This window comes from Schistocerca piceifrons, chromosome X, assembly GCF_021461385.2.
Source record: "Schistocerca piceifrons isolate TAMUIC-IGC-003096 chromosome X, iqSchPice1.1, whole genome shotgun sequence".
Classification (NCBI taxonomy): domain Eukaryota; kingdom Metazoa; phylum Arthropoda; class Insecta; order Orthoptera; family Acrididae; genus Schistocerca; species Schistocerca piceifrons.
Window position 1 is genome coordinate 411,901,767 of NC_060149.1, and position 24,231 is coordinate 411,925,997.

Sequence of the window (24,231 nt, forward strand, 5' to 3'; positions counted from 1 at the left end):
AGGATGACTAACACCAATAGATGCTGAAATTCTGTGTATTGTAATTCCAGGATCTTCTTCCACTTGTTGCAATACTTGCTCCTTCACAGCAGAGTTATGAATAACAGTAATAACTGGTAGCATTCAACCATTTCATGTCCCCCACACAATTCAACAACTCGTATCCAGACACAGTGCTCTCATGAGACTGTGAAATGTGATTCATTAGGTTAAAACACTCAAAATATACCAGCGCATTTGTGGCATTCATAAAATAGATTTTTATATTTGTACACTACCTCCAAACCTCACCTGGCACTAGCAATTTTATATTATCAATTTTAAGGATGTGAGTGTGTGGTCCTGCCAACTTGTTGCTTATAGGGTGCCTAAAGGATTCTGCATTCTTGGATAGCTATTCAACAATTCAACAAATAACATTAATAGTTTTTATTACAAATAAGAAGATTGACAATACTTAACTCTGAATTACAATGCTGTCACAAGCGATGGGCAACATGCAAACAGTCAATGTCTTTTCCTGTAGACAATGTCCATACAAGCAATGAATATGGATCACTAATAACTGCTATTGTTAATATTACTGTTCATCTAGGCCTCTCTGCTATAACCAGTCTAGTACTGTGCTACTAATGTCCGTCTAGTACTATGTGACTGAGGCTGGCAGGAGCAGCACTTATATTCTCTTCGGCTAGAGGGCGCTCCTGTCATGATGCGGTCACGGTCAGAAGGCTATTGGCTGACATCTCACAGCCTTCTCTGCTCTTGCATTCTTCATCTTCATGCTGTCACTTATCATTATGCCAGAACAGTGAGTTAGTGATTGTTATATGTTAACAGTAATAACTAGAAGCATTCAACGACAAAATATCATAAAGAAGTAAGAGTGGTGTGAATTCTGCCATGATCTGTCATTGTTGAAGGTACGGAACTTGCCTGCTAGTCACTGGAAAGCATGGATGGATAACTGTCCAGATGGCACCTTGCATTCTGGGTACTTTTTCAGAATACAGGCTTGACAGTTGCTTCTATTTGCCAGTGAACAGTAACAACACTAACAGATGTTTACTGCATGCTGTATCCATGCATAGTAATAAAGGAAAGTGTCCTCATTTGTGTACTGCAATCTGTAGGCAATTTGACATAGCTTTCGCTGGATGATATGTGTTACACATTAGTGAAGATAAACAAGTGCTCATAGCTCTTAAGGTATGCATTTTACTGGACATTTTTGTCTTCTTTTGGTCCACACTACCACCTCTCAAAAATGGAATACTTTCTTTTAACACCCTGCATGTGTCACATTACACATTTAGTGTCATGCACTTATGATTTGCATCCCCTTTTCATTATTACAACAGTGGTTAGCCCCGGCCATGATTAGCATATTAGTTAGTTAGTTACAAATTTAGTAAATATCAGAGTCACAGTTAAATGCTATTGCTGTTTCACACAGCGGATAAAGATGAATGGAACATGTTACCTTACATGTTTGTTTTGAAAGAACAGAAAAGGTACACTTCTGAAGAGGAATTTGTATTAAAATCATAATCTATCTGATACCCTCTACACCTCTCTGAATATAGTACATGTTACTGATACTTTAAAATACAGCTGAAATCTCCAATTAAATGACTATGAATCATTTCTTTGTCATTGCTATCCTTTTATTTCTTTTTAAAAAGCTTTGGAATTGAATTGCAAAAAGACAGCAATATTATTTAACTGTTAAAGCTATACAGCTAACTTACCTGACAGCAGAACATCTTAGACATTGCAGTTTGTGCTCACTATACATACCTGACAAAGAATGAAGGCATGGAAAAGAGAAGACATATGCAGAACTGATGCTTTTGATTGCTCGGCAAAACCTGCCATAATGACTTGGATGTGGTCAGCAATGTGGCAGGAGGCTTCTTGTGGTACTGGTTGACAAGGAGTGTGACTTGTCACTGATCCACTATGTAGTGCAGTGTGGGTCAGTGCTCCCAATAGAAGCCATGAAAGTAAGCGTATGTGACCAACACACTCAATGAATTCACGAGGCCTGAGAAAAATTGAAATCTCTCACAAACTCTTCACTTCAATACATAAAATATAAGTAGTATGTTCAGAAGGAACAGTAAATTAATGTGATGTTGAGTAACAAGGACTGAGAAAACTGAATCAAAAATTAAATTATATCTTCATAAAGCTAGAAAAGACTCTCATTCATTAAGTACTGACAAGCAAACACACAAACAAAAAACTTTTGAAACCAAAGGTTCCTTTATTAGATAAAACAGAGAAAAAGACAATAGAAAATGAGACCATTTGAAGGGAACACAATAAGGCAGTTCTCAATTCTGCATGCAAGGAAACCCAGCAGGGCAAGAAGGAAATTAACAGTGAAATTTTAGCAACAATGGAGATTTTAAAAGTGTGTTAATCACTAAGGACAACATTTTTAATTTTCTGTTTTGTAAGATTTAGATTACAACTGTTTGTATCAGCCAGAAGGCTGATGTCCACAACAACTGCAACTGCCTACATCAAAGAACAATGGATCAGTGAGAAAAAGAGAAACACAGCTGTAGAAGTGTTAATTAAACAAACCTTTTGTAAAGGACATGTGTGTTTGATTTTTTCTTGTAAATTCTGAACTGATGCTTTTGTTTTTAGTTTCCATTAGTCCCATTAATGTTTAACATTGTGAACTAGATATTGCTTCATTCTATTACTACTGAAATTAATTGTACAGTCATTTTATGTAGTTCCATAAGTTTTTATTCAATATTTTTCTGACCATATAATAGGTCTTTTCAAACATAATAATTTTCTGCACATCTCTAAGCTCAAGGTGCCTGTAATTATGTTTCTATAACATTTGTACACTTGGTCTGTTGGGATATTTCCAGTGTATTTACTGATATGGTGTCCACTGTGTTTAACAAATGACAAAGTCTCAATTGTAGGGTTGCGTGTTTTTAATGTGGATGTATTATGCAGCAAATGCCTGGAGCTGTGACTGAACAAAAATGACTTATCTAAGAGCAATGATACTGCAATGTCATTTTTCAAGTACAGTGAGAGAAAATGAAATTTTCAATTGACAAACTTGTCCCATAAGGAGAATATCTGAAATAACTGTTAAAGAAGAAAATGAAAATAGTAACCAGCTGGTACTATTTGGATGCATTGCTTAAAAAAACAGCGATAATGATCTCATCAAATTACAGTACATTGTGACACAATAGAAACTCATCATTCCTCAGAGCGTCTAGTCAAATGCTGATCTTAAATATTCCCAATTCCTTTTTAATTTAATTATACTGACACAATTACGTATGTGGTCAATATGTATATCATTGATATAATACAGTAGATGAATCCACTAATAAAATATTCTGTTTGAAAGTTGTGGAGAAATATTTCTTCAGAAGACCAGTGTTCTGGCCACCTCCAAAATACAAGGTAAATTATTCCACATTAAAGACAACATAGCTCTTTCAGTGCCCAGTGTGTATATGACCGCTGTGAATGTGGCAGCATTTTTTGTTAAACTATTTCCAGAATTGCTGAGCATTGTAATGAGAAAAAGTGACCCATTAAACAAAGAGATCTTGAGAAGTCAGCCATATCTGAACAGTGCCTGGAAAACTGACATAAAATACAATCTGAAAAGACATGAGTCTTGGCTCACACATCATTTTATTGGGATTCCATTCTAAAGGAGACTACAAAGATTAGAATCAACCACAACAATTTTAACCAAGGCCAGGGGTACACACTTAGTAGGGCATGGGGGCAGGCTTTGGGTATCGAGTGAAAGTGAAGACAGATGCTTGCACTTGTACAGAGGCAGGATCAGCAGTTTCAGAGTGATAAAATACTAGTGGTTACAGGTATTGGAGCAGCCTCTTTTTTTTTTTAGGATAGGTACAAAAGAAAGAAGTCGAGTTCCAAGAGAGTTCAGGATTGAAATGAACCTTCAGTTCAAGAAAGAAACTAAACAACATAATTCTGGTACAGTGGATCAACAAACACAGCTGTTGGTTAAAAATTTTCATCAATCAGCAGACATTTTATTTCCACCAAGTTTTATATCAGTCAATGTTAAATACAACTATCTCTAGTGCATCAAAATACTGGAGGGCTAAGAAGTGATATTAATGAACTACTTATCTGCATTGATGATTAAGTCATCCAACCCAGCTGACACAGTCTGTATCTCTGAACATCATGTGACGACTGGTGAAAATGTGTTAAGTGTTTCAGTATTTAGGTTAGCTTCTCACTTTTGGAGGGCAGAATTGGACAATGGAGAAATTGCCACATTCATCAGTTATTGCCATAAATGTAATAACATAGACTTCTGCTATCTTAGATCTACTATAGAATCAAACATGTCTGTTGACAAGGAAATTGATGCTCACATTGGAAGAGCTGCGACAACTTTTGGCAAACTCTCTACACGTGTTTGGAAAAACAACAAACTCTCTTTGACCACCAAAATTCTTGTATATCAAACTTGCATCCTCAGCATCCTTTTGTATGCATCAGAAACATGGACTACCTATGCCAAACAAGAACATCGCCTTAATGCTTTCCACATGCGGTACCTGAGATCCATCCTCGGAGTAACGTGGAAGGACCGAGTGACCAATGAAGCAGTGCTATCTAAAACTAACTGCAACAGTATTTCAGCTATCTTGAAGCAGAGATGACTCCGCTGGATGGGACATGTCCACCGTATGGATCCTGACAGATTACCACGTAAGGTGATGCTTGGAGAGATCTCTATAGCCAAAAGACCTGTAGGACGCCCTGTATTGAGGTTCAAGGACTCCTGTAAACGAGATATGGAGAGCTTTGGAATCAACACAAACAGATGGGAGGCACGGGCTAGCATGAGACCAGAGTGGCGTGATTATATATCATCTGGAATGTCGAAGCATGATGAGGGCTTGTTAGATAGATTAAGACAGAAAAAGCTTTGCAATGCTACCACTGCTCCTGCCTCAGCACTGCAACAATCATCTACCAAGATGTCGTGGCCAATATATATATATAATAGACATTCACAAATTTTGCCTAGAGTAGCATATGGAAGCATGTGCAACAGAAGTAGAATTTTGTAACAATCCATTCATAACAGTAAGTATAAACTGAGTACCAGCAGGTAATTTTAACCTGTTCATAGATAACTCTGAAGCTCTATTGGCCTATTTAACAGCAGAAAACATGGAATTAGTGGTTACTGGTGATTTTAAAGTAGATTTTATTCAAAACTCTTCATGTAAGAACTTACTGCACTCAGTAGCATTGTCATTCAACTTAATTTATACTGTTAACTTTCCCACTAGAATAGCTAAGGACTCAAAGACGGTCATTGATCATATCTTTATAGTAATGTTAGTGAACAAAACTATATTATAAACGCAATAATAAGTAGCCTCCCAGACCATGACATGCAGTTTCTTTTGCTAAATATTAATACTGATCAGGGTATAAACTCTACTAAATGTGCATTCAAGAGGGTAGTCAGTAAGTCAAAAATTGATCGTTTTAGGAAACTCCTCAAAGGCATAAACTGGAATGCTGTGTATAATGCTCATAGCATGAATGAGAAATACAACACTTCTATTAATAATGTTCTTAACTTATTTGAAAACTGTTTTTCCCCAAAACTAACTCAGGTTAAACCAGAGTCTATAAAAAAGACATGGATTACTCAAGGAATAAAGGTATCCTGTAAGACAAAAAGGAAGCTATATCTATCAGTTGGAAACATCTCTGATGTAAATGCTATAAATCACTGTAAAAAATACTGCAAAATATTGAAGATAGTAATACGAATATCAAAGCAAATGCATTATTAGAGAAGGATAGTCACTTCAGAAAACAAAATAAAGACAATATGGGATATAGTGAAGGAAGAGACTGGTAGAACCAGAGAAAAAGAGGAGCACAAATCATTAAGAGTAAATGATACATGGGTAACAGATGTGTGCACTGTTGCTGAAATTTTCAATATGCACTTCACAACTGTTATGCAAAAGATGGGGTTGTCAGGTTCAGTAGATGCTGCCAGGAAATATCTCAGACCAGTCACTACAAATAATGACAATAATATTAACATGATGATATTATTAGAAAGAAAGTTGCTACTCACCATGTAGCAGAGATGCTGAGTCACACATAGGCACAATGAAAAGACTCTCACAATTAAAGCTTTTGGCTATTAAGGCCTTTGTCAACACTAGACACACATATGCGCGCGCACACACACACACACACACACACACACACACACACACACACACACACACACACACTCACGCAAATGCAACTCACACACATGACTGCAATCTCAGGCAACTGAAACAGAAACCACACTGCGAGCAGCAGCACCAGATCATGATGGGAGTTGTGACTGGGTGGAGGTAAGTAGGAGGCTGGGGTGGGGAGGGGGAGGAACAGTATGGTGGAGGATGGTGGACAGTGAAGTGCTGCAGGTCAAATGATGGTTGGGGAGAGGTGGGGAGCAGGGAAGGGGCTGGATGGGTGATGACAGTGACTAATGAAGGTTGAGGCCAGGAATGTAATGGGAATGTAGGATGTATTGCAGGGAAAGTTCCCATCTGCACAATTCAGAAAAGCTGGTGTTGGTGGGAAGGATCCATGTGGCACAGGCTGTGAAGCAATCATTGAAATGAAGGATATCATGTTTGGCAGTGTGTTCAGCAACAGTATGCTCCATTTGTTTCTTGGCCACAGTTTGTCAGTGGCTGTTCATGTGGACAGACAGCCTACATAGAATGCAGCACAGTGGATGCAGCTTATCTTGTAGACCATATGACTGGTTTCACAGGTAGCCCTGCTTTTGATAGCATAGGTTACGTTAGTGACCGGACTGGAGTAGGTGGTGGTGGGAGAATGTATGGGGCAGGTCTTGCATCTAGGTTTATTACACGAGTATGAGCCATGAGGTAAGGGATTGTGAGCAGGGGTAGTGCAAGGGTGGACAAGTATATTGTGTAGGTTCAGTGGACAGTGGGGTACGACTGTGGGCGGGGTTGGAAGGGTAGCACACAGGACATTTCTCATTTTAGGGCATGACCAGAGGTAATTGACACCTGGCAAAGAATGTGATTCAGTTGCTCCAGTCCTGTGTGGTACTGAGTTATGAGGGGAATGCTCCTCTGTGGCTGGATGGTGGGACTTCGGGAGGTGGTGGGAGACTGGAAAGATAAGGCCCAGGAGATTTGTTTTTGTTGAAGGTTGGGAGGATAATTATGGTCAGTGAAGGCTCAGTGGGACCCTAGGTATATTTCAAGAGGGACTGCTTGCCACTGAAGATGTGATGATTATGGGTGGCTAGGCTGTATGGAAGGGACTTCTTGGTATGGAATGGGTGGCAGCTGTTGAAGTGGAAGTATTGCTGGTGGTTAGCAGATTTGATATGGATGGAGGTGCTGATGTAGCCATCTTTGAGGTGGAGGACAACATCGAGGAAGGTGGCTTGTTGGGTTGTGTAGGACCAAGTGAAGCAAATGGGGGAGAAGTTGTTGATTTTCTGGAAGAATGTGGATAGGATGTCCTCACCTTTGACCCAGACAGCAAAGATGTCATCAGTGAATCTGAACCAGGTTAGGGGTTTAGGATTCTGGGTTTTTAAGAATGATTCCTATAGATGGCCCATGTATAGGTTGGCATAGGATGGTGCCATGCTGGTGCTCATAGCTGTACCTCTGATTTGTTTGTAGATAATGTCTTTAAAGGAGAAGTAATTGTGGGTAAAGATATAGTTGGTCATGGTGACTAGGAAGGAGGTTGTTGGTTTGGTATCCATCAGGCATTGGGAAAGGTTGTGTACAATAGCAGTGAGGCCATGGGCATTAGGAATGTTAGTGTACAGGGAAGTGGCATCACTAGTGATGAGCTGGGCAATATCTGGAAAAGGGACAGGGACATTGGAGAGTCGGTGGAGGAAATGGTTGGTATCTTTTATAAAGGAGGGTAGGTTCGGGGTAATAGGCTGAATGTGTTGGTCTATGAGAGCAGAGATTCTCTGAGTGGGGGCACGATAACCAGCCACAATGGGGGTTAGGTTTATGGACTTTAGGAAGCCTGTAGAAGGTAGGAGTGTGAGAAGTGGTAGGGGTGATTAGAGAGATGGACTCTGGGGAGAGGCTCTGGGATGGGCCTAAGGATTTGAGTAGTGACTGGAAATCCTGCTGTATTACTGGAATGGGGTCACTGTGGCAAGATTTGTGGGTAGAAGTATATGACAGCTGGTTGAGTCTTTCCACCAGGTAATCCTTGCGGTTCAAAACAACAGCCTTTGTCCGCAGGTAGGATTATAAGGACAGGGTCAGTTTTTAGGTGGTGGAGTGCGGTTATTTCTGCAGATGTAAGGTTAGTTTGCATGTTGAGGGATTTGGGGAATGATGGTGAGGCAAGGTTCGAGATCAAGAAACTCTGAAAAGTTAGAAGGGGGTGGTTTGGGGTCAGTGGGGGTGGATCACAGTTGGATGGAGGAGTGAACTGAGTTAGGCAAGGTTCAATATTGGTCTTTGGTTGAGTCTGATTGGTAGGGTTGGAGGTGACAAAGTGTTTCCACTGAAGGTCTTTAACAAGTTCTGCATTACTGAATTTGGGAGTGGGGCAAAAGGTGAGGCCTTTGAAAAAGACTGATATCTCTGTGGGGCTAAGGCTTCTGGAGGAAAGGTTCATGACCATTTTGTGGGACTGTTTAGGTTCTGAATTCTGTGTGGTGGTGGGGGGAGTTTTGGAGGGCAGGGTAAATGTAGTAGGTAAGCGAGAGAGGATTTGTCAGGTATGAGAGGATGTGGGGGAGGTTTGGAGGTTGTTATAGAGGTGGTGGACAGTGGTACTCCAAGGTGGGAGTAGGAAGTGAGCAGGATGGAGAGCTATTTGAGGTGGATTGTGCTTGTTGCTCAAGTTCTGGAAGGCAAGAATTTCACTGTGTGTTATGGGTTCCAGGAATTTGGGATTGCATAACAGGAGAATTTTGCATATGGAGAGAAGGTACTGCAAGGATTTATGGGCTTGGTTGATATGATTTTGCAGGACTGTGTTGGTGAGGGCTAAGGATTGACAGAATCTGAACAGGTGGAAGTCATTGGGGAAGGAGAGGTGGCAGCCCAAGATGGGTAATTTGATGGTAAGATGATCCCATGAGCCAAGCAACAATGCAGGAACAGTATAAGGGACTGGGATCTGGCTAGGAATAAGAAAATTTTTCTGTATTTACACAGATGTAGACCATAACATTCAGTCTATTACCCAGAATCTACCCTCCTATATAATAGATACTAACCATTTGCTTCACTGACTCTCCACAGTTTTGACTGAGACTGCAGTCGTGTGTGTGAGTTGTGTTTGTTTGTTTGTTTGTGTGTGTGTGTGTGTGTGTGTGTGTGTGTGTGTGTGTGTGTGTGTGTCTAGTATTGACAAAGGCTTTAATGGCTGAAAGCTTTAATTGTGAGAGTCTTTTTGTTGTGCCTATCTGCGACTCAGCATCTCATCTATATGCTGAGTAGCAACTTTCCTTCTCATTATACTGTTACATTCCATCCTGGATTTCCATTGTTTAATATGAGTATGACCATCACAATACCATTAGAAGTAATGTTCACCATAAAATCCTTAAAACAAAAAAAGTTCTTGCGGATATGATAATATATCAACAAAGTTGATTAAAAAATGTGCCTCTGAGTTTAATGATATTTTAAGGTCATTGTGTAACCAGTCTTTCATTAGTGGAACATTTCCTGAATGCTTGAAATATGTTGAAGTTAAGTATTTGTGTAAGAAAGGAGATAAAGTGCCTAACCAAATCTCTATTCGCTATGCAGATGATGTCAGACATATGAATATAAAAGTAAAAAAGCTAGCATACTATGCTTACTTTCGTTCCATATTGTCATACAGGATTATTTTCTGGGGTAACTCATCAAGCCAAGCTAAAAATCGTCTGAACCCAAAAACAAACAATATGAATTCATTGTGGTGTGAATTCAAGAACATCCTGCAGAGGGCTTTTTACGGAACTGGGGATACTAAATACTGCTTCCTAATACACTACTGGCCATTAAAATTGCTACACCACGAAGATGACATGCTACAGACGTGAAATTTAACCAACAGGCAGAAGATGCTGTGATATGCAAATGATTAGCTTTTCAGAGCATTCACACAAGGTTGGCGCTGGTGGCGGCACCTACAATGTGCTGACATGAGGAAAGTTTCCAACTGATTTCTCATACACAAACAGCAGTTGACAAGCATAGTCTGGTGAAACGTTGTTGTGATGCTTTGTGTAAGGAGGAGAAATGCATACCATCATGTTTCCGACTTTGATAAAGGTCGAATTGTAGCCTATTGTGATTGCGGTTTATCATATCGCGACATTGCTGGTCACATTGGTCGAGATCCAATGACTGTTAGCAGAATATGGAATCGGTGGGTTCAGGAGGGTAATACGGAATGCCATGCTGGATCCCAATGGCCTCGTACCACTAGCAGTCGATATGACAGGCATCTTATCCGCATTGCTGTAATGGATCATGCAGCCACGTCTTGATCCCTGAGTCAACAGATGGGGACGTTTGCAAGACAACAACCATCTGCATGAACAGTTCGACGACGTTTGTAGCAGCATGGACTATCAGCTCGGAGACCGTGTCTGCGGTTACCCTTGACACTGCATCACAGACAGGAGCTCCTGCCGTGGTTTACTCAACGATGAACCTGGGTGCACAAATGGCAAAACATCATTTTTTGGATGAATCCAGGCTCTGATTACAGTATCATGATGGTTGCATCCATGTTTGGTGACATCACAGTGAACGCACATTGGAAGCATGTATTTGTTATCACCATACTGGCGTATCACCTGGCGTGATGGTATGGGGTGCCATTGGTTACATGTCTCGGTCACCTCTTGTTCGCATTGATAGCACTTTGAACAGTGGACGTTACATTTCAGATGTGTTACGACCCGTGGCTCTACCCTTCATTCGATCCCTGCGTAACCCCAAATTTCAGCAGCATAATGCATGACCGTATGTTGCAGGTCCTGTACAGGCCTTTCTGGATACGGAAAATGTTCGACTGCTGCCCTGGCCAGCACATTCTCCAGATCTCTCACCAATTGAAAATGTCTGGTCAATGGTGGTCGAGCAAGTGGCTCATCACAATATGCCAGTCACTACTCTTGATGAACTGTGGCATGGTGTTGAAGCTGCATGGGCAGCTGTACTTGTACATGCCATCCAAGCTCTGTATGACTCAATGCCCAGGTGCATCAAGGCCGTTATTACGGCCAGAGGTGGTCATTCTGAGTACTGATTTCTCAGGATCTATGCACCAAAATTGCGTGAAAATGTAATCACATGTCAGTATAATATATTTGTCCAATGAATACCCGTTTATCACCTGCATTTCTTCTTGGTGTAGCAATTTTAATGGCCAGTAGTGTATATTTATTCCTGAATGAAATTTTTTATTAAAAAATATCTGTTTTCCAAACCAACAGCTCAGTTCATGGAATCAGTAGAATAACTTCCACAAAGGTTATAGTCACTTATTTTGGTTCATAAACGTGTCCACTGTTCAGCAAAATACATTTTCAATGTGTTACTAATAATATCACCCAATATGAACACTGTGTACAGTCCCAATAGCCATCAAATGTTTAATTAATAATACAGTTCAGTCTGAGAAGAGTCTAAAGGATTTGTTGGTGGCCAATTCTTACTCCACAGACAAATTTCTTAGCAGAATTGATTGATGTGTGTACATTACTAATAATATCACTTAATGTGAACATTGTGTACAGTCCCAGTAGCTACAAAAACTTTAACTAATACTAGAGTTCAGTTTGAGAAGAGTCTAAAGGATTTATTGGTGGCCATCTCCTACTCCACAGATGAATTTCTTAGCAGAACTGATTGATGCATGTATCTTATTAATAATACCACCTAATGTGAATATTGTGTAGTCTGCCTTCTGTATAAATTTTGAGCATTAAAGGAATCATTGCAAATAAGTGCACTGAGATGTTTTTTATTTTGCACTCCTGGAAATGGAAAAAAGAACACATTGACACCGGTATGTCAGACCCACCATACTTGCTCCGGACACTGCGAGAGGGCTGTACAAGCAATGATCACACGCACGGCACAGCGGACACACCAGGAACCACGGTGTTGGCCGTCGAATGGCGCTAGCTGCGCAGCATTTGTGCACCGCCGCCGTCAGTGTCAGCCAGTTTGCCGTGGCATACGGAGCTCCATCGCAGTCTTTAACACTGGTAGCATGCCGCGACAGCGTGGACGTGAACCGTATGTGCAGTTGACGGACTTTGAGCGAGGGCGTATAGTGGGCATGCGGGAGGCCGGGTGGACGTACCGCCGAATTGCTCAACACGTGGGGCGTGAGGTCTCCACAGTACATCGATGTTGTCGCCAGTGGTCGGCGGAAGGTGCACGTGCCCGTCGACCTGGGACCGGACCGCAGCGACGCACGGATGCACGTCAAGACCATAGGATCCTACGCAGTGCTGTAGGGAACCGCACCGCCACTTCCCAGCAAATTAGGGACACTGTTGCTCCTGGGGTATCGGCGAGGACCATTCGCAACCGTCTCCATGAAGCTGGGCTACGGTCCCGCACACCGTTAGGCCGTCTTCCGCTCACGCCCCAACATCGTGCAGCCCGCCTCCAGTGGTGTCGCGACAGGCGTGAATGGAGGGACGAATGGAGACGTGTCGTCTTCAGCGATGAGAGTCGCTTCTGCCTTGGTGCCAATGATGGTCGTATGCGTGTTTGGCGCCGTGCAGGTGAGTGCCACAATCAGGACTGCATACGACCGAGGCACACAGGGCCAACACCCGGCATCATGGTGTGGGGAGCGATCTCCTACAGTGGCCGTACACCACTGGTGATCGTCGAGGGGACACTGAATAGTGCACGGTACATCCAAACCGTCATCGAACCCATCGTTCTACCATTCCTAGACCGGCAAGGGAACTTGCTGTTCCAACAGGACAATGCACGTCCGCATGTATCCCGTGCCACCCAACGTGCTCTAGAAGGTGTAAGTCAACTACCCTGGCCAGCAAGATCTCCGGATCTGTCCCCCATTGAGCATGTTTGGGACTGGATGAAGCGTCGTCTCACGCGGTCTGCACGTCCAGCACGAACGCTGGTCCAACTGAGGCGCCAGGTGGAAATGGCATGGCAAGCCGTTCCACAGGACTACATCCAGCATCTCTACGATCGTCTCCATGGGAGAATAGCAGCCTGCATTGCTGCGAAAGGTGGATATACACTGTACTAGTGCCGACATTGTGCATGCTCTGTTGCCTGTGTCTATGTGCCTGTGGTTCTGTCAGTGTGATCATGTGATGTATCTGACCCCAGGAATGTGTCAATAAAGTTTCCCCTTCCTGGGACAATGAATTCACGGTGTTCTTATTTCAATTTCCAGGAGTGTATTATTTATTTGATGCTGCATTGCTCCAACAGCCTAAGAATTATCATATGCAACTAAGTGTATTGAACATTTAATATTTGGTGAAAAGTTATATATCCTTTTAAATGTAAATAGGCTCAAGATTTATAATAGTTTTTTTGACTGATTCCACATCCATAAGGGCAATTTCATTTGGGATCTGTGGAAGGTACATATTTGTTCTTATTTTGTAAATTTTTATTGTGTATTCTTGTTTTCTGACATGTTCCACATTCCAGAGGATCTCCTCACTATGGATCAAATGGAATGAAAAGTACATCTAATCTACTTCAGTTGGGGGCCAGGCCGTTGTGCCACTTCATGTCACTGTGTTCATGGTGGACCAAAGCTACTAGGAGTTGCTCCACTTGTCTTTCCATGCATGTCACGGTGTCCATGGTGGACCAAAGCTACTAGGAGTTGCTCAACTTGTCTTTCCATGCCTGCATCACTTTAGCAGAAGTTCCAGATGCTGCACTCACACCATTATACGAAAAGCACCGTGCCAGCTCCAGCAGTCCGTGGCTTTTACTCTTGATGACAATGGTAAATACAGCTATCAAAAGCTCACATGTTGCAGCTTGCAAACCAAGAAGATTTTATTCAGGCATGGCACCTCAGAAGGCTGTTAGAACATAAATGACGACATATTTTGTGAAATGCTTAACATGATTTTGAATTTGAAGGACCAATTAATTTCTTCCATTTTCTTCCACTCATTCTGAATGATGCATTTAGTAACTCCTGTTCTCCATGCATGTCAAAAAAAATAAGGTGATGCATATTAGTGAATACGGAATTTTTATTTGTAGTTTATTTATTTATTCTTATACAAATACAGCCTAAAAATCTTGGAAGGCAACTGTGCCATATAACCCCATCCACCTGTAAATAATAATTATGTCCTACTTCTACAATGGGCTCTGTGTGCTTGTTGAATGAGAGAGAGAATGCTTGGATCACACAATGTGAAGCATTATGTAACAATGCTTCTTCTTGTAGTCCTGAAGTATGAGTAGGACTGCTCTGCCATACACAATTGTATACAAATACAGCCCTAGTTCTGGAAAGATCACTGGAAATGTCTATGACCCTATATCTGAAAGACTATAAGAAATTCTGTACAAATAAGTAGAAGAGAATAATAACAAACAAATTGGTGCAGTTACTGTAACTGTTGGAACAAAAGCAAAGCTTTTGTATAATAATTTCAGAAAAAGGACTGTGAAACTTCTGTTAACAAAGGAAAGTTACACATATAAGGAGTGCTACATAGGTTTAAACAACAAAATAAATTGTACAATATAAAATTCAGAAAAGATGCAGCAACTTCCTGATGGAACTTCAGCAAGCTTATTTATAGATACATTAAAAGAAACTATAGCAAATCAAGACTACACTCCAGGGGAACTATTTAATACTGGTAAGATTGGTTTAAGCTTAAAACCTTTGCCTTACTAAACATTAATTTTAAAAGATAAGTTTCTGGATTTAAAGCAAATGAAGTCAATTACACTAAACTTTTCTGCACCAGTGCAAGAGGACATTTAAGACCCAAGCCTTTTTTTATCTACAGTTCCAAATATCATTGTATGTTTATGAACATTGACAAATCTACTCTTTCTATAAAAATGAAGTCCAACAAGATGTCTTGAATGACAGCTACAATGTTCACAGACTGGTTTAAAAATTGTCTTTTTCCAGAAGTGATACAACATTTGAGAATTATACACATCATAAGAGATGCCCCCTTTCAGATGGACAACGCATCAAGTCATGAACAACTGACAATATGAGTTTCCAAATCTAGTACAGATACCAAGGCAAAATTTCTACATTTAAAATTCATTACCTTCATCTGATACAAAAGTAAATGCCTGATGACAATGAGAGTTTTACAGATGACATACTTTATTAGCATTGGGGAAACATTTAAAATCATTCCTGCAGTAGGAAACATGAAAGCTGCATGGAATGTAGTAAGAAATACAACACTAAGATCTTTATAGACAAAAAGATCTGGCCTAAGACCTTTCCAGTGTCAAAGTCATCACCTACATCTCATGTGCAATCTGTTGTGTGAAACAAAATACTACAGTTACAATGATCTCTGAATGGAAAAACTTTTACCAACATGAACTCAAATGATATACATAGAAGAATTAACTAACTGATGCAATTAAAAGTAAATTATTAGAAGAAGACCTTTACTGCTAAGTAATGAAATTTCATTGATAGCACAAGAGGTGTCACAGGAAACCAAGGCTAATAATGAGGACAGATGGACTTTAATTAATCTTTCCTAGAATAACAGACAAATTAATTCAGGAAATCTGTGAAATAGATGATGACTGGGAATGGGCTTCTAAATTTTCATGAGTATTTCAGTCTCCACTTGCACCCTTTGAAGTTGTTCTTCAAGTTAATAGAAAAGGAGGAAAACAACTTGAGATTTCATATGTACTTAGGCAACAAAATGCACAAATTTTAATGACACATTTACTGAATAATAAATGAATCCTCATTATGAAATACAAACTTGATTTATAACATCAACAGTGTCCAGAAGAACAGCAGTAACAAAATATAAATTGGTATAATTAAGTCGTCCAAATGACAACTCCTTTTTACATTGTGGTCAGGTTTGGTTTTACTCCATCAAAAACAATTTAATGGGAGCAACAGAATATAGTGGAAAGTACCAAAAGCAACTGTCAACATTATATCTGATTCAATGTAATTGCATGAGCCAACACATGAGGATTCAGTGGCATAAAAAGGACACTTGCAGCAATATGCTGGTACAGACTCATGTTATGGCCATGGGTGCCACCTCCTGCCCGTCAGTCAGTGTTACCGAAACCAGAGACACTTAAGCAAGCAGTGTATGTGGCATTAGCAGCAGCAATATCACAACAACAAACCCACTGTGAGGTCACTACTACCCCACCATCATTCTGATAGGATTGCCCAATAGGGCATATAGCCACAGCATTGATGTGCTGAGGGGTGAGTAAGACTCTCCCAGCCATTGGACCACTGGATACCCAACAACACCAACCTTCTATACCTACATCTACTTCTACATGGATACTCTGCAAATCACACTTAAGTGCATGGCAGAGGGTTCATCAAACCACCTTCACAATTAATTCTCTATTATTCCACTCTTGAACAACATGTAGAAAAAATGAACACCTATATCTTTCTGTGTGAACTCTGATTTCCCTTATTTTATTTTGATAGTAATTTCTCCCTATGTAGGTCAGTGTCAACAAAATATTTTTGCATTTAGAGGAGAAAGTTGGTGACTGAAATTTTGTGAGAAGATTCTGCCGCAATGAGAGATGCTTTTGTTTTAATGATATCAATCCAAAATACTGCATCATGTCTGTGACACTCTCTCCTCTATTTCTCAATAATACAAAAGGTGCTGCCCTTCTTTGAACTTTCTCAATGTACTCCTTTAATCCTATCTGGTAAGCATCCCACACCATGCAGCTGTACTCCAAAAGAGGACAGACAAGCATAGGGTAGGCAGTCTCTTTTGTAAATCTGTTGCATCTTCTAAGTGTTCTGTCAAGAAAACACAGTCTTTAGTTTGTCTTCGCCACAACATTCTCTGCATGTTCTTTCCAATTTAAGTTATTCATAATTGTAATTCCTAGCTATTTAGTTGAATTAATTGTCTTTTGATATATTGAGTAAGCAAAATTTTATGGATTACTTTTAGCACTCACGTGGATGACCTCACACTTTTCATTATTTAGGATCAACTGCCAATTTTTGCACCATACAGATACCTTTTCTAAATAATTTTGCAGTTTATTTTGATCTTCCGGTGACTTTGCTAGACAGTAAAGGACAGCATCATCTGCAAACAACCTTAAACAGCTGCCCAGTTTTCCTGCTAAATCATTTATATAGATAAGGAACAGCAGAGACCCTATAACACTACCTTGGAAAATGCAAGAAATCACTTCTGTTTTACTCAATGACTTTCCATCAATTACTACAAACGGTGCCTATCTGACAGGAAATCACAAATCCAGTCACATAACTGAGATGATATTCCATAAGCACGCAATTTGATTACATGTCACTTGTGAGGTACTGTATCAAAAGCCTTCTGGAAATCTGGAAATATGGGATCAATTTGAAATACCTTGTTGACAGCATTCAGCACTTCATCTGAGTAAAGAGCTCACAGTGTCGACTATGTTTCAATAGATTTTTCTCTTCAAAGTGATTCATAATGTTTGAACACAATATACAGGATGATCCATTGATCATGATCGGACCAAATATCTCACAAAATAAGTGTCAAATGAAAAAACTACAAAGAACAAAACTTGTCTAGCTTGAAGGGGGAAACCAGATGGTGCTATGGTTGGGTCACTAGATGGTGCTGCCATGGGTCAAACGAATATCAACTGCATTTTTAAAAAATAGGAACCCCCCATTTTTTATTACATATTCGTGTAGTACGTAAAGAAATATGAATGTTTTAGTTGGACCACTTTTTTTGCTTTGTGATAGATGGTGCTGTAATAGGCACAAATATATGGCTCACAATTTTAGATGAACAGTTGGTAACAGGTAGGTTTTTTAAATTAAAATACAGAATGTAGGTATATTTGAACATTTTATTTGGTTGTTCCAGTGTGATACATGTACCTTTGAGAACTTACCATTTCTGAGAATGCATGCTGTTACAGCGTGATTACCTGTAAATACCACATTAATGCAATAAATGCTCAAAATAATTATCTGTCAACCTCAATGCATTTGGCAATACGTGTAACGACATTCCTCTCAACAGCGAGTAGTTCGCACATGCATTGACAATGCCCTGACGCATGTCGGTGGATCATGATAGCAAATATCCTTCAACTTTCCCCACAGAAAGAAATCTGGGGACATCAGATACGGTGAACGTGCGGGCCATGATATGGTGCTTTGACAACCAGTCCACCTGTCATGAAATATGCTATTCAATACTGCTCCAATCGCACACGAGCTATGTGCCAGACATCCATCATGTTGGAAGTACATTGCCATTCTGTCATGCAGTTAAACATCTTGTAGTAATGTCGGTAGAACATTCGTAGGAAATCAGCTTACATCGCATCATTTAGATTGCCTTCGATAAAATGGGGGCCAATTATCCTTCCTCCCATAATGCTGCACCATACATTAACCCACCAAGGTCACTGATGTTCCACTTGTAGCAGCCATAATGGATTTTCTGTTGCCCAATAGTGCATATTATGCCGGTTTATGTTACTGCTGTTGGTGAATAATGCTTTGTCACTAAATAGAACGCGTGCAAAAAATCTGTCATCGTCCCATAATTTCTCTTGTGCCCAGTGGCAGAACTGTACATGACGTTCAAAGTCATCGCCATGCAATTCCAGGTGCATAGAAATATGGTACGGGTGCAATCGATGTTGATGTAACATTCTCAACACCGACGTTTTTGAGATTCCTGATTCTTACGCAATTTGTCTGCTACTGATGTGTGGATTAGCCATGACAGCAGCTAAAACACCTACTTGGGCATCATCATTTGTTGCAGGTTGTGGTTGATGTTTCACATATGGCTGAACACTTCCTGTTTCCTTAAATAACGTAACTGTCTGGCGAATGGTCCGGACACTTGGATGATGTCATCCCGGATACAGAGCAGCATACATTGCACGAGCCCATTGGGTATTTTCATCACAATAGCCATACATCAACATGATATCGCCTTTTTGGCAATTGGTAAATGGTCAATTTTAACATGGGTAATGTATCACGAAGCAAATACTGTCCGCACTGGTGGAATGTTACGTGATATCACATACTTATACATTTGTGACTATTACAGCGCCATCTATCACAAAGCGAAAAAGGTGGTCCAATGAAAACATTCATCTTTCTTTACGTACTACACAAATATGTAATAAAAATGGGGTTCCTATTTAAAAAAATGCAGTTGATATCCATTTGATCTATGGCAGTGACATCTAGTGGGCCAACCATAGCGCCATCTGGTTTCCCCCTTCAAGCTAGATGAGTGTCGTTCTTTGCAGTTTTTTCGTTTGATGCTTATTTTGTGAGATATTTGGCCCGGTCACTATCAATGGACCACCCTGTATAGTCAAAATCCTCCTGCATATTGCTGTTAATGATATGGGCCTGTAATTTAGTAGATTACTGCTATTGCCATTCTTGAATATTGGTGTGACCTGAGCAATGTTCCAGTCTATGGGTATGGATCTTTCATCAAGTGAACAGTTGTATATGATTCTTAAGTATGAAGCTATTGCATCAGTATAGTCTGAAAGAAACCTAATTAATATATGGTCTGGACCTGAAAGCTTGCTTTTATTAAGTAATTTAAGTTGCTTCAGTACACTGATGATATCTACTTCTAAGTTACTTATGCTGGCAGCTGTTCTAGATTCGAATTCTGGAATATTTACTTCATCTTCATTGGTGAAGGAATTTCAGAAGGCTGTTTTTACTTTAGCAGCACTGTCATCAAGAGCATTTCCCTTGCTATCGCCTGTGAGAAGGCATTTATTGTGTATTTCCACTGGTATACTTTACATAAGACCAGGATATCTTTGGATTTTTTGAAACAAGTTTTCATTGTTGAAACTATTATATGCATCTTGCATTGATGTACCTGCTAAATTTTGAGCTTCTGTAAAAGATTGTCAATCTTGGAGATTTAGCATTTGTTTGAATTTGGCATGCTTTTTGTTGTTTCTGCAACATTTTCCTGACTAGTTTTGGCTGCCATGGGAGATCAGGTCCATCGTTTGTTAATTTATTTTGTATAAATCTCTCAATTTCTGTCGATACTATTTCTTTGAATTCAAGCCACATGTGATCTACACTTACATTGTTAATTTGTAACACGTGGAGATTGTCTCTCAAGAAGGTGTCAAGTTACTTTTTATCCATTTTTTGATTAGATATATTTTTCATTTACTACTGGATGGTTTGGGAGTTAGGGTATATGATCTGGCTACAGCAACACTGTGTTTACTTATCTCAGTATCTTTTTTTGATGCTCATTCGTAGTTCAGGATTATTTGCTGTTAAGAGGTCAAGTGTGAATTCACAACTGTTTACTATTTGAATGGGCTCATGAACTAATTGCTTGAAATAATTTTCAGAGAATGCATTTAGCACAATTTCAGATGATTTCTGGATTTAAGCATGTATTTTTGCCAACATAACTAAGGTAAATTGAAGTCTCCACCAACTATAATTGTAGCAGTCAGATATGTGTTTGTAATTAGACTCAAATTTTCTTTGAACCTTTCAGCAATTGTATCATCTGAGTTGGGAGGTCAGTAAAAGGATTAAATTATTATTTTGTTCTGGTTGCCAAGAATGATGTCTACCCAACTCACTCACAGGAACTATCTACTTCAATTTTGCTACAAGATAAACTAGTACTAACAGCAACCAACACGCCACCACTGACTGTATTTAGCCTATCCTTTCTGAACACCGTTAGGTTCTTCATAAAAATTTTGTCTGAACTCATCTCCGGCTTTGGCCTGCTTTCAGTGCCTATAATAGTTTCAGCATCACTGATTTCTATTAGTGTTTGCAGCTGTGGTAATTTCACAGCACAGCTATGACAATTTACCGCTGTTATGCCAATAGTTCCTAGATATAAGTTCTTCCTGTGTTCAACATGCCCCCCTTGAGACTGAAGCCATCTTTGTGTTTTCCTGAGACATTCTAACCTAAAAAATTGCCCAGTCCATGCCACACAGTGTCCACTGCCCATGCAGCCACCTTCTGCATGTAATGGTCTCCTGGCATATTTAGCAGAAACCAAAATACCATCATCCTATGGTGCAAGCTGAGTAATCTGCAGCCTACGTGGTCACAGCCACATGCTGGACTGGGGCTTACACCCTGAAGATTTACACCTCAGTCACTCACCACAGCTGGGCAGGTACCAGGTGCCTTGCTGAAAGCATAACCAGAGTGTATACAGGGACAAGGAAAAAACATTCCCAGATTTTTCCCAGATTTCCCAGTTACAAAATATGCTTTTTCCTGGGTGAAAATACACTTTTTCAGTGTTAAGTGACAGTATACTTTCCCATGGAACTCTTTACACTTATCAATCCTTTGGATGGTTCATGTTTTATACAATGGCATAGATCTTCCTAACACCACTTTAGAAAATGAAACCCAGAAAAGAAAAGAAAAAAAAAAAAAAATCATAGCTCATGTCATGTGATCTCACCAGCTGATGACAGCTAATATTCAGAGCATAGGACATGATAATGTTAGTCAATTGCAACAGCACTTTAGTAGAGCAAACACACAAATAGGAAAAGTTAATGGTTTAAGTTACTATACATAGTGTAGCTACAAGGAAAACTAAACTTTCACATATAATACTGATCTTGAAGATTAATAAGCTACAATAGAAGCTAAGCTTTCACATGTAATATTGGTCTTTTTTGTGTGTGTTACGCTTTAAGATACGTCACACAAATGTGCCAGTAAAATTTAAAATAATGACATAAATGTCTGGTCTTTTGGTCTTGAAATACTTCTAAGTGGCTGGTCCTCAAATTGTTATGTTTTAAATGAAAGTCAAATGCTCTGTTATTTAAAATATTAATCACACATTCCAAACGTAACGTAAAAGGAAGTTTACTTTGAAAGTAATGCTGTTCAAATGACCATTTGCAATATTTTCCTAAGACCTGTTAGAAATAAGTTCATTTCAGCAGTTGCCAGAGTGTGACAGAAAGTAGGCACTACCGCACTTGCGCAGCTACAATGGCAATGGAAGCTTGTATGTTAATAAATATTAAGCATTAAGATATCTTATATTACATCACAAAAGATACAGGATATCAGAGGATACACCAAGAGGATTGGGAGTTTGTAAACCATACTAAATTGCATAATTCTGCTTGAAGTGCACATTAATATGTCCTGATTCACGGTGAAGTAGGCCACAACCTGATGTTAAGCTTCTCAGTGTGGTTTTTGGGACGTAAATTTTCTTGAAGTACCAGTACTGCACTATCTCATTTTTGGTTCTTTATTATGGCAAAATTCCATATGTGCCAGAAGACGAAAACTGCACTTGAAATTCAGCAAACAGTAGGAACTAGCCTACACTGTGGAATGAAATGGTTTGTTTCAAATAAACTGACTCCTTCAGCAGAAAAGATTAATAAAAACCAAACTTCTTAACATTTGATAAAAATAACTTCATTGTTCTGCCAGGTGATTATTGTTTGACTGCCAAAAATGTGGAAATGAAATAAAATCAGAAAACTGAAACTAATAATATATTTCATCTTCTGTAATTATGCAAATGTATTTTAATTCATTTGATAGCTCGCAGCCACAGAAATCTGTTTTGTTTTCATTTGATGTGGGAGCTGTACACAAAGAGGAAACAGCAAACAGCAAAATCACTCAACATAAACATGGGTCATGTGGAGACTACCCCTCTCCCCAGTGTGACTCAGACTGCTCTGCGCATGCATGAATCTGGCAGCTCCGGAACACCAGAAAAATGTTTTCCAGTTAGCATGTGGCTTCAAGTAGCCAGAGAAGCGGGAGACTGTACAGCTCATATGTGACTGAACTGGGCATGCACATGAGCCTGCTGGCAACTGTTCAAACGAATCTGATGTAAACAGTTGTGATGTCACACTCATCAGAAGCAGATAGTTGTTACGAAGTATTGCATAGTCTTTGTCCTAAGGTCTCTGACACATTTTGCTGTTGGCAGACGCTTGTGTGTGCACAGTGTTTTGTTGTTGTAAATAGTGCATTTCCTTTGCAATTAAAGTCTTATTTTGGTATTTTTCTCTCACTTATGTTTTATTGGTGCAGTATTATTTTGCAGTAGTAGGATACAGTAATATTATTTGTTAGAGTATCAGTTTTTACCAGTCAGACTTACAAAAATTTAACTGAAAACTAAAACAATGATAAATTCCCAGACTTCTGAAAAATTTCTGGGTTTTTCCTGACTTTCTCCCAGATGAAAAAATTCCCACATTTTTCCCAGATTTCCCAGTTGTCCCAGGGTGTATACACCCTGACAACAATCCAGACCACCATTCCAACACCTGACACAGCACAGTACAGGTATGTCTGCCATGGAAAGCAACTCAATGCTCAGGCCCCACTGAGCATAGCAGTTACTGATGTCACGAAAATGCTCTGCAGTTCAGGTCTGTGAGATCATCATCTACCCACACTTGTGGAACATATACCAGGTGACCAAAAAGTCGGTATAAATTTGAAAACTTAATAAACCATGGAATAATGTAGATAGAGAGGTAAAAATTGACACACATGCTTGGAATGACATGGGGTTTTATTAGGGGGAAAAAAAAAACAGAGTTCACAAAATGTCTGACAGATGGTGCTGGACAGCAAAACGTCAGTGACTGCGCATCACAATTGTGTATAAAAGGAGCGTAATGAGGGAGAGAATCAGATGCGCCAGCAGTCACAGCATGTTGACGTTACCTGAAAAGGTGCATTTAGTGAAGCTGTATTATGAGAATGGGGAATGTGCTAGTTCAGCATTATGATCCTATCACCGTAAGAAGGGGATTTGAATGGGTAAAGGTCCATTGACAAATGCAGCTGTGGCGAGAATGATTTCGAAGTTCGAAGTCATGGGCTGTTTAGACGATAGACCCT

The 24,231-nt window shown here is 39.8% G+C and overlaps 1 protein-coding gene across 1 annotated transcript in view; it reads right to left on the bottom strand.

Moving 5' to 3' along the window:
* The window catches only part of LOC124723145 (protein unc-79 homolog), an 868,025-nt gene that overhangs the window by 59,207 nt on the left and 784,587 nt on the right, over positions 1-24,231 (bottom strand). The window contains exon 47 of the mRNA XM_047248336.1: positions 1,801-2,047. Coding sequence (XP_047104292.1) covers positions 1,801-2,047 — 247 coding nt within the window. The remainder of the gene's footprint in view (positions 1-1,800; positions 2,048-24,231) is intronic.